This window comes from Microtus ochrogaster, linkage group LG7_11, assembly GCF_000317375.1.
Source record: "Microtus ochrogaster isolate Prairie Vole_2 linkage group LG7_11, MicOch1.0, whole genome shotgun sequence".
NCBI classification, from domain to species: Eukaryota; Metazoa; Chordata; class Mammalia; order Rodentia; family Cricetidae; genus Microtus; species Microtus ochrogaster.
In genome coordinates this window covers 10,630,269-10,642,338 of record NC_022032.1, presented here as the reverse complement: position 1 = coordinate 10,642,338, position 12,070 = coordinate 10,630,269, and the positions used below count along the sequence as shown (strand labels likewise).

Here is a 12,070-nt window from a genome sequence, read left to right as displayed (position 1 = left end):
GAACTAGCTCTGTAGACCAGGCTGGTCTCGAACTCACAGAGATCCGCCTGCCTCTGCCTCCCGAGTGCTGGGATTAAAGGCGTGCGCCACCATTACCCGGCCAATTCTAATAAGATTCATGCTGCACAAGTCTCTCAGTTCCTCCACTCTTTCTCACCGCTTTCCTCTCCTGTGCTCATGAATAACTGAGTTCGAGGCCAGCCTGGTTCACAGTTCCAGAATGGCAAGGAAGACCTGTTTCCAGAAAGAAAAAAAAAAATGCACGCCTTTGTGTGTTAGTTCGTGTGTGTGTGTGTGTTCTATGCTAGATTCCTATGCTACTTCAACACTGCCTCAAACTGTTGGTCTAACTATTGATACTGAGACTGATAATTGTTAGATAGTAAATTGGTATATCAAATTTTATCCCATTGCTATACACAAACGAGAATAGCATTTAAATTAGGTTGCATTGTGTGGATTTTTCTTTTTTAAAAACACTAATAAACCTAACAGTTACATTTTAAGTATTGCTTTGTGTTTTCTTTAGACAAATGCTTTTCTGTAGAGTGACCCTTGGGAAATCCTTTCTGCAATTCAGCACCATGAAAATGGCTCACGCTCCTCCAGGGCATCATTCAGTCATTGGTAGACCAAGTGTCAATGGTCTGGCGTATGCTGAATATGTCATCTACCGAGGAGAACAGGTATGTTACTGGTCAAATCAGCACCAGCAAGTCACTAAACCATCCTTAAAAAGAAGAAGCCATATTTCAAACAACATCTACAGTCATTGCAGGCTCAGCATACCGGATCTGCTTGATACAGGCCGGTTGCAGGAACTTTACGTATTATTCTGATCACAGCCCTACAGCCTTGAGACTCAGAAAGCTACAGTGTATTTAATCCTGCCACCCTCTTGAGGCTCCAAAATGAGACTAGAAAAAAATAGTGGAAATGTACATGCAGAGAAATGCATACATAAAAAACTTTCTAGAGTTTCAAACCAGCCCTCAACTGCCAGCACTAAATGTCACCCAATTTGTCTGAATGCAAAAGTCAGTTTTTCTAGCCTTAATTAAAAACCATAAATAGCCTGAAGTAAACGAAAAAATAAGAAAGTAGCTACATAAAGGTAATGTATTAAAATATTTTTTTCTATGTGCTGTCTTGAGCAAAGTAGTGTGTGTAGTTGGGGAAGACTTGCAAAGACCTCTTGAACTCCTTTTTGCTAAGTTTGTTTATTGTGGTAGTACAGATAAAATAACAAAACTCTGTTAGGTATATTACAGGGTTGAGCAAGAGAGTAAATGCATAGGTGTGTTAACTTTTGGGAACTATGGTTCTTACTATAGAAGAAGGGCATATCATATGGGATAAGAGAAAGGTTAAAAACATGAAGTTGCTTTAATTAATTAGTAGGAATTTGTGGTTTCTAACATATCAATAGATATATAGATGTTTGTGCCTATATGTATGTTTAGGTCTATGTATAAATATAAGTACATATGTACATATAATTTTTTAACTCTACTGAAAGCAAAGACACCCCAATAGCAATGACAATGAAAAACTAGAGCCCAATCCTTTAAACCATTCCTGGCTAGAAGGAACCAGGGTTGGAACAGAGTAGGTACAATTTCAGATAGCTTGTTATACCAGAAAGTAACGAGGTGCTCAGAAATGAAAATGTAGAGGCATTAGCACAGGGACCTAAAAACCATTGAAGGAGTTTCCTCTGGCCAAATCTGAGAAATTTGCATACCAAAATGCATACAGTACTGAATTTGGTGGGGGGAGGAAGGAGTAAATAAGTATTTGTTACTCTTTACTGCTGAATGAGTGAGAAAGGGGATTTCTGGTAGAATACCATAAATAGAAGTGGGAGGAGTTCCCACCTGCAAACCATCATGGTTAGCTCAAGCAAGAATGGATGCTGAATTTAAAAGGTAATTTCCATAAGAGGAATATTTGCATGCTTGTTACAAAGCTACAAGGACCAGAGGCAGTAATCACTACACAGAAAGAGGAAAGTGCCTTGACCAACTACTCACAATGTGCATCAGTCACTAGGGACAGGTGGTAGAGATAAGGGCATCAGAGCCTGCAGAGCAGATGGGGAGGCAGCCAAAAGTGAAAAACTAAACTTGGTAACTGCTTAGAAGCTCCTCCCAAAGGGTTTGATAGGGTGATGGGACAAATCTACTGAGGGAAATGTGGAAGTGCCTTGAGAAAATGAGATGCACGCAATGTTTTCCTGGGAGAATGCTTGTCTTCTCTAACGGGTGGGCTTCTCCACAGGGATCACATCAACTGCAGTATCTGCTAATTGCATCGTTTTCCATGAACAGTTTTCCCTGAGTTTAGGAAGTTTTCCTCTCCCAGTCTCTTTGTTCTCCCTAGTTATTCAATTATATTTGATTCTTAATGTCTAACATTTTCAAGAACACATGGCTGTTTTAGTTGGAGAATATTGTGGATGGGAATTTTTTAAGGGTTGAAAGATATACTGAAACTAGTGTATAACTGAAAGGAAAATTGGCTTTGATTAAGACATGATTAGACTTAAATATCAGGAGAGGCTGGTGTGTGGCTCCGTGGTAGAGCCCTTGGCTCTATGTCCAGCCCTGGATTCACTTACCCACACGTGGGGTGGGGAGAAGAGTAATCTGTGTTCTTTACTTCACACCTCCATCAGATAGAAAGAGAGACGTTCTCTGGTTAGTGATTGCTACCAAGGTTTTGTCCATTTTACTGAAATGATATGTACAATGCTCATTTATGGCCGGGCTGTGGTGGCGCACACTGTTAATCCCAGCACTTGGGAGGCAGAGGCAGGAGGATCTCTGTGAGTTCGAGGCCAGCCTGGTCTACAAGAGCTAGTTCAGGACAGGCTCCAAAGCAACAGAGAAACCCTGTTTTGGAGGGGGTTTGGGGAATGCTGCCTTATGTAAGGTAGAGAAGAAAACAGTATAAGTAGAAATACTATACAAATAATTTTGTAGATGGTGGATTTATATGTGTTTATGCAGCCTGACTTCTGAGTAAGTAAGGCTCCACTGCTGCACCTTCAAGGGGATGATGAGTTGTTTGCCTTCTTGGCCTTTCCAGGCGTATCCAGAATATCTCATCACCTACCAGATCATGAAGCCGGAAGCCCCTTCACAGACTGCAACAGCTGCAGAGCAGAAGACCTAGTGACTACCCTGGTGAAGGCCAGAGTGAGTCAAACCTGCGACTGGATTACAGTGAATTGCTTCCAACAACAACGAAAAAACAATATTCTCTAACCCAACAGCCAAGAAATGTGCTGTTTGTCTTTTATAACGCGTTGCTCGAGTGATGGTACAGTGAGTGGCTGAGCACTCTCACCTGCCTCTTCCCTTTGAGGAGATGTTTACTGGGCGGCCCTGATCCTGTCTCGTCGGGCTCCTTTTCCTACGGTTAACCATTTCTAAAGCAAGATGCTTTGCTTGAGACACAGAAATGGGAAAAGGGAATATTCACACACTACATTTTCTTTATTGTGTTTGGCACATGTATAGCAGATAGACACATGTGACGGGCTCATTTTTAGTTTTGCAAAACAACTATGGTTGATGCTTCTTGTTGTTTGTTGTTGTCATTGTTACTTTGAAAATGAGCCAGAGTCTTCCTGGGATATTTTGCAGAATCACATTGACTAAAATCCTTAGCAATGCAATCAGAGCTTCTGACCGAGCAAACTGCTTCCACATCTCTTGTTAGATTTTGTATCTCCGCTTCTTGTGAGCATTAAAGAAGAGCATCAAGGTTTACTTTCCTTTTATAAACTGACCCATCTGAAAAGAAAGGGTGCAAACACCTCTCTGTGTTCTTTGCAGTCTGCAGGGCTCACAGGACCATGCTACAAATGCCCAAAGAGCATTCATTGCCAGGGAGAGGTCTGAGGGAGGCAGCTGTGACTTCTCTTCCTGACGAATGACTACCAGGTTGTGAGGGAGGAACCCATTAAGAAACGGGGTGAGTGGAACGCAGTGCTTTGTGGCTGCAGCCAGGCCAACCCAGGGATGTCTCAATAAAAACTTCACTTAATCTGAACTGCCAGAATTGTCACCCCTTTATGTCACCCAACATTGCCCTTTGCTTCCAAAGTCAGGGAGCTGTCATACTCCATTAGGGTCCCCAGCATTTTACTCTCCTCTTTAGTTTAGAAAGCCAGGATTCAGACCCGAAGAAAGAAATGTGCACAAACGCAAGGACTTTCTGTTTCCTCCACACTCAGCCTTTATTTTGAGTAGTTTCACATGGCTTATAAAGATCCCTTTATCTCAATTTTCCAACCATTTCCTTAAAGTTCTTAATATATTTATACAAGAAAAACGAAAATTGAAACCAAAGGCTCTTTGACTTATTTTTTTAAATGCCCCTGATAGAGAAACGTCTCTTTGTGAAAGTACCTGCTTGTTCTAATGGCATTCGCCAAGTGTGTGCGACACTGAGCAAAACACGCTTCCTGCTGATGCCCTCGTGGGCCTTAACTGAGTATTGAACTGAACACATTATTTAGGTTTATACTGCATCTGTCTTCTCAGTTTTGAAGCAAAAGTCATATAAACATAGAGGGAAAACAGTGTGCCACACTTACCATTTCAGTCGGAAGTCCCGAAAATAGGTTTTTGGTGTTGTTTTTTTTTTTAATTTTTTAATGTAAACATATTAAGCTGTGACCATCTTCATTTCCCTGGCTCTCAAAGTACACATTTCTTTTTTTCATTTTATTTATTAAATTTTGTTAGCTTGAGCCCAATGCTAGAACTAGGCATCCAGTCTAGGGTGAACTTTATAGTTAGATCTTGCATGGGTTCCTCAAAATTAAGAATTAGCCTCAGTTTTTACTTCTATTGAAGTTCTGTGGCCTGAGCTGGGTGATTGTGTCTTCGGCTGTGGGTTTAATAGCAGCTAGGGTTCCATGTAAGCTTCAAAAGTTGGTGTTGGTTCAGAGAGCTTTCTCCTTGCTTTTTTTCTCCCACTGTTAACAAAGGCTGAAGAAATTACCATCTGTGTAGTTGTAGTAGCTAAAATGTGTGTGTTATTTGCCTCCTCCTGACTAGAACACTAAATGCAGCTGTGGTTTTAGTTAAGTAAAGGAGTTAAGTGGTATAGAGATTCATGAAAGCTTTACCGCTTCATTAAAAGATGAACCACTGTCTGGCTGAGGTTGTGTATCGTGTCTCCATCGTACTAGCGAGGTTAACTTGGGCCTTACCTTGAGGAGGTAGCTGTGGTTCACTAACCACCTGTGCTGCATGCCTCATGTCCTCTGTGCCAAGGAAAGGCACTGTAGAAAGCTTGCAGTGCTCGTCATCTTGGTATGACTCACATATGACAGAATGCACATATACGACCTGTTTAAAAAGAGTGGGACAGTAGAGCTAACAGATATTATCAGAACTTGAAAACCAGAGGCATCGTCAGTGTATTCAAGTTGGCAAAAGGTGATTGTTTGGACTTTCTTGTATAGCAATATATGAAAAGCCCTCTGGAATATAAAAGCATGGCATGCAACTGAAATCCGGTTAGTTTCTGTATGTGCATTAGTTAGAACCACCGGCAAGTTTCGGACTCCAGCTTCCCAATGGAACTTCAGAGAGAAGTCAAGTGTCTCTATGAGCCTCACTTCCAAGGGTTTTTCTAGAGCCCTCATGGTCCCAGTTTACCGGGTCTGGCCAGCTAGACACTTAACTCAGGCATAAATTAAGGCTCATACTTTACTCTTGCTCCTCCCCAGGTTGCTAATCTAGTATCAGAAGTAACTCCTGTGTTTGCCCCATTCTCCTTCTTCCTTTCTTCATCTTGGGCCTTACAGAAGGAATGCAGGTCTCTGTAATTTTCATATCAAGACCAGAACTGGGTTTAGTCCTCATCCACTTTCTGCCAGTGTGCTAACAAAGGGCAGCACGGAATCCAGTGTTTTCATTCTATACAAAATAGTAACAGTACAGCCTTTCCCTTCTTAGCAGTTAGAGTTCCACACCGTGGAAGATGCTAACAACACTAGCATCTCCTGGAAGCAGCCCGGGCTCCTCTGAGCATCATGTTACCGACTAGACTCCACTCATTTCTCTTTGCCATCAAAGTAGCAATGTGCACTTGGACTACATAGAAGTACTTGAATATGGCAAACTAATAAGCATACATTAACAGCTTTTTTACAAACAATAAAATTTTTGTTAATGGTAGCAAGCAGCATTACAGTGCAGTAAATTGTCTAGGTTTTCCTCTATTTCAGTATACGCCCAGTTGCATGAGAGGTAAAGACATTGTTCCCTCTCCCCTTTAAACATTCACTGTTTGGGTTCCTATTAATGGTCTTGTGAACAAAAATGGTGTGTATTTTTAAGCCCATCTCTTCCCTGTCCTGTCCCCCAGCCCATGTACCCAGATCTGTTTGTGAGACAGCCTTCTTACCATGTTTTCTGTTGCATAGAGCTACAGACTTTAGAGCCATTCAGCAACTATTTAAAAACTATATTAAAATAGGTTTTCATGTATCAGAAATTAAAGACTGGTGTTTGGTGTCAAAGCAATGACAAAGAAATGAGAGTAATTGTGAAAGTAATATTTAAAGTATTGCTAGCTACATCTAGCATATAAAAAAAATTTTTTTTTGAAGACCGCCCTAAAAAGTGAAGCATCTTCAGCCAATTTAGGCATTCTGCAGGTAACAGACAATTGAGTTTTTCTTGTTAAGAAGGCCTTATTCATGGCAGAAACTTTTTACCCTTTTCTTAGTACTTGACTGGTGTTAGTGAGTGGCCATGTCTCCGTACTCCCTGCCTGGGAAGTGTGTGTTATGAAGCTTATGTTGTAAGCAGTACGTCACACACAGCAGAGCTGGAACATCTAGTTCCTCAGCCTCCACGTCTTCCGGTTTGAAAATGGGGGATTCATAGTATGTGATCCCATGTGGAGGTGGGGTAATATGGAAGTTGGGTCTTAGTCGTTTTAAAGTATAAACTATGATACATTAAATTCAAAACCTGTAGGAAGTGAAGATTTTATATACTCTATAAGCTACAATATGGTCATGATATGGACAGTTTTACACTTCTGCCAGAGTTCTGCAAGATCCAGAAAACTCACACCATAGAGATAACTGCATTTTCTCCCTTCATTTCTCATCTTCCAGAATTATTTCTTTGTCTACCCTTCAAATGACCCTGGATGCCCCTTGTTAGCTCAAATTTGGTAACGTGGTGTCACTGAACCCCTCCCAATGTGCAGGAATTAAAACTAGAAAATACCACGGTAGAAGACAGGGCTGAAATTTTTTGAAGCTAGTAGCATAGACTTAGTCAATAACCTTGCTGTATAGTAAACATATTCACTACACAGAACACTGCAACTCTTCCTGTGTGTATAGTACCTGCTTCTGTTCCCAGTGTTTGTGCTAAGCTTATTCTTTGTGCTAGTAAGATTTGTCTCTGATAGCTGCAAAACTAAAAAGGTACTTTGATTGTCAAAATCTCTCAGAAACTTAGGAAACCAGCGTGGAGACTGTTCTGACAACAGCATTTGGAGTTGTGATTGTGCTTTCTTCCTGTGATGTTGGTCTGTGTGAATAACCAGTGCAGTGGCCCTTGAGTTTGTCGTTAGTGTTCTCTTGTGTCTGGCCTGTGTGGAACCCGCCAGCAGCAGGATTCCAACCCCACCCTGTTCTTTTTCCCACTTGTCCATCTGTAGGTTTGTCAGACAAAATACAAGATGCCCAGTTAGATTTGAATTTCAGGCAGTTTTTTAGCTCAAGTATATTTCATGCAATATTTGACGTATCTGTGCATTTTTTAAAAATGTTCATTATCTGAAATTCAGGTTTTTGACTGAATAGCCTAGATTTTCATTTTATTTGTAGTTTTTCTAAATCTAATAGCCTTAGTGGTTTGATCACAAAAGGATACTCACAGCATGTATATTCTCTGGTCTTTATGGCTTTCATCTGAAATGGAAGACCTCTCTCTCTCTCTCTCTCTCTCTCTCTCTCTCCTTCTTATTTCTAAAAGAGGCATCAAGGAACTTAACCATCCTACATGGTGGGTTTCTATTTAAAACATCTCTGTGATTATATTTAACCTGTAATTGTGCTTTGGCTTAATGTCTAACTTACAGTACTTGTAACTGATTAATATTCAATAAAAACATTTTAAAATACACTGTGCGTTTATAGCATTCAGCTTGTGTTTCCTTTCGTCCTGTCTTGTTCATGTCAGCTTGACTATCTGCAGCACAACTGACCTAAAACTGTCAAAATTCATGTAACAATTCTCCTTTCCCCTCTTCTCAGCTTGAAGTTCCTTATAACCTGTACACCCACATGGGAGCTATAGAAAGACCACAGAGCAGTAAGCCCCAGGGTGCTACAGAAGCACAGCGATAGCAGGAGAAACTCAGAAAAACCTTTTAAACAAAGGGCTGTGGTCTCCAACATCAGACCTGGAGAGCGGTTCACAGGCCCTTCCAGGAGAAAGGTTCTGAACATGCCATGGGGAACATTTGAAATCTCACACAGCTGAGTGTGGTGTGCTAACCTGCAGTCCCAGCACTTAGGATGCTGAGGCAGGAGGATCATAAGTTTCAGGCCAGTCTGGTTTGCATGGAATGACCTACCTATCCTGTCCCCAAGAAGCAAAGAACTTTTCCTCCTCACTGGTACTATTTCTCCACAGCTAGTGGTCTTTAGGTAGCAAATTTGAAGCTAGGTGTGTTTTCATAGCTTGTCTAGCAGAAGGCTTGTCAGTTAAAAACATTAATTCTTAGGAGCACTCTAGTTTCCCTGAACCTAGAAGATACATGGAGTGGTTTATGAAAGGCAACTGGTAGTTAGCGAATCTACCGAGGGCACAGACAGAAGCGGAATTTATTAAAACATTGCAAAGAAGCAATGGGAATTGTGTGCTGAGGGAGTGTGTGGAAATGCTTGTATAATGGGAACTTTACCAGGTCTTCAGTCTGTTTGTGTGGGGTCCATAGCAAAGTAGACAGGCTCTTTTGGTTTCTTTTGAGACAGGGTTTATCTGTGTAGCTTTGAAGCCTGTCCTGGAATTCACTCTGTAGAACAGGCTGACTTCGAACTCACAGAGAGCTGCCTGCCTCTGCCTCCCGAGTGCTCAGATTAAAGGCCTTGCACTACCACTGCCCAGCAACAGCTGAACTTCTTTTTTTTTTAATTTATTTATTTATTAAGGATTTCTGCCTCCTCCCCGCCACTGCCTCCCATTTCCCTCCCCCTCCCCCAATCAAGTCCCTCTCCCTCATCAGCTTGAAGAGCAATCAGGGTTCCCTGACCTGTGGGAAGTCCAAGGACCGCCCACCTCCATCCAGGTTTAGTAAGTTGAGCATCCAAACTGCCTAGGCTCCCCCAAAGCCAGTATGTGCAGTAGGATCAAAAACCCATTGCCATTGTTCTTGAGTTCTCAGTAGTCCTCATTGTCTGCTATGTACGTCCGGTTTTATCCCATGCTTTTTCAGACCCAGGCTAGCTGAACTTCTTACTAGATGGTAAATTGTACAGCAGTTTTTTCTCCAGGCTGGCCATTTGTACACGGCCTCAGCCACTAGGGGTCAGGCTCTGAGTGGTCGTAGCCTGGTAGGTAAAGTCTAGAAATTTTTTTTTTTTTTTTAATTGGGGGTGGTGGTTGGTTTTGCTTGTTTGGTGGGGTTGTTGTTGTGTGTCATTTGTTTCTCTTCATGCTCTATGTTGTCAATCAAATGACCCTGAAAAATCTTTTGACTCCCCGTTTCACAGTTAAACTTGAAGGTAACATGGCAGAAATAATGTGGATCTCAGAATACCTTCCACTGAGAGCCTAAGTGCCAGCTGCTGTGTGCCGGTCCCTGATTATACGTGATGTTTAGATGGCATGCAGTTCATCGGTGTCTCACAGGAAGATGAGATGTTCACAGCGCCCTGAGACTGTCAGAGCGTAGAGGTGATCAGAACTGTGCACCCGTGGCAAGTACAACGTGAAGTAAACACCTCGAAATCTCAGCTGCTCAGTACATCAGCTTTTAGAGCTTGGCCCACTGTATGTGGTGGCTTGACAGAAGTGGGGAGAGGGGATAAATCACTTCCTGGACGGAGGTTGACTTCTGTTTTAGTTAGGGTTTTTACTGCTGTGAAGAGACACCATGACCGTGGTCATGCTTATAAAGGAAACATTTCACTGGGGCTGGCTTACAGTTTCACAAGTTTAGTCCATTATCATCATGGCGGGGAAGCGTGGCAGCACACAGGCAGACATGGTGCTGATGAAGGAGCTGAGAGTTCTACATCTGGATCTATAGGCAGCAGGAAGAGATTGCCACACTGGGCATGGCTTTGAGCATCTGAGTCCTCAAAGCCTGCTACCATAATACTTCCTCCAACAACACCACACCCATTCCTCCTAATAGTGCCACTGCCTATGGGCTTATGTGGACCATTTTATTCAAACCACCACTGCTTCTGATCTCCACATGTAGTATGGCATTCACACACATGAATGTATACACACACACGATATATATGTCATATATATATATCTTGTATGTATGTGTATATGTAAATATATACATTCACACACAGGTTTTCTAAAACACTTGCTAAACTGGATTTATTTTTTAAGAGGAAATTATAACCAAAGCAAATCCCATATAGAAAGAAGCATTTTCGCTGGGCGGTGGTGGTGCACGCCTTTAATCCCAGCAGTCGTGGGGAGGCAGAGGCAGGCGGATCTCTGTGAGTTCGAGACCAGCCTGGTCTACAAGAGCTAGTTCCAGGACAGGCTCCAAAGCCACAGCGAAACCCTGTCTCGAAAAACCAAAAAAAAAAAGAAGAAGAAGAAGAAAGAAAAAGGAAAAAAGCATTTTCTTTGTCGCCAATTTTGAAAGGGGGCGTGGTGGACTGTGGATTGACCTACAACCACACACATTCTAGGACAGCGCTTTGTTCCCGCCCTGGTGGGAACTTTTTTAACTTCTGTGGCTTACAGTGCTTTGCATTAGTTGTGACCCAGTATGTCAAGTTGAAGCCAGCATGTTCGCCTTAGAGTGTTTATAAACCTTTATCGTTGGCCTGGTTCGCTCCTCTAATTTTATAATCATAGCACACGCCAAAGGAGCACACAGAATTGTTAGCAATAGCAAAAGTTATAATGCTACTCTAACTGCTTCAGCTGAGTCAGTGGGTATGGAGCGTGTTGGTTTTGTTTCAGTTAGAGTTATTAAGATTCTTTACTTGGCATAGGACTGGTTTATACCGAAGGGCTGATCAGCTTTACTTTATAAGACCAGGGTGTACCACACTAAACTCTCAGAATCCCCAGGCAAGTTCTGGGAACAGCATTTGCCTCCACTTCCCTGTTAAGTGTCTGCAAGAGTTGTTTAATAGTTGTCCTGGAATGGTGTGGGATGTGGTACAGATGCCATGCTTTTGGGGCGCCAGTGTCTTCAAGCAACTCCCTATTGTAGGCTGTGCCGTCTAAAGAGTTCCCAGGGGCTCGGTGCTGTGGGGATCCTGACCTCCATCACAGGAAAACCGGAATACAGGAGGAGGGGGGGTGCAGGCACACTGAAGACTCCATGACCTCGTAGGTACTGTGGTGGCTTTCGAAGCACACTGTTGACAGGATGTTATCTATGTTGTTAACCGAGTTGAAAGATGACCGAAGCTCAAAACAGCAGTTACTTCACTTAAAAGAGTTTCCCTTTGTAAATGAGAATATAGGTTGTTTTATGAGGTGAGTTTCAGTCTTCTGGATGAGCCGAATGCTTATCGTAACACGCATAATAAAAACCCAGAGACAGATATTAGGGTTCAAGCTGAAGATCAGAAAAGCCAAACAAAACAAAAGAACAGCCAAGCCACTAGAGAGTTCTTACCTCTACCAAGGCTCAGACAAAGGTGTGATCCTGTCCTCAGTGTTGTTGTAATAAGAGTGGCGGGGCTGTGTCCTGCCACCCGGCTAGCTTTGCCCAAAATAATTACACAGAAACTGTATTCTTTTAAACACTGCCTGGCCCATTAGTTCCAGCCTTTTATTGGCTAGCTTTTACATATCGATCTAACCCATTT

At 42.2% G+C, this 12,070-nt stretch overlaps 1 protein-coding gene across 1 annotated transcript in view; it reads left to right on the top strand.

Annotated features, from left to right (window-relative positions):
- The window catches only part of Tnks (tankyrase), a 158,552-nt gene extending 150,381 nt beyond the window's left edge, over window positions 1–8,171 (top strand). The window contains exons 26-27 of the mRNA XM_005362522.2: window positions 530–686; window positions 3,091–8,171. Of these exons, the coding sequence (XP_005362579.1) occupies window positions 530–686; window positions 3,091–3,177 (244 nt within the window). The 3' untranslated portion in view covers window positions 3,178–8,171. The remainder of the gene's footprint in view (window positions 1–529; window positions 687–3,090) is intronic.
- Window positions 8,172–12,070: the final 3,899 nt, after the last annotated feature.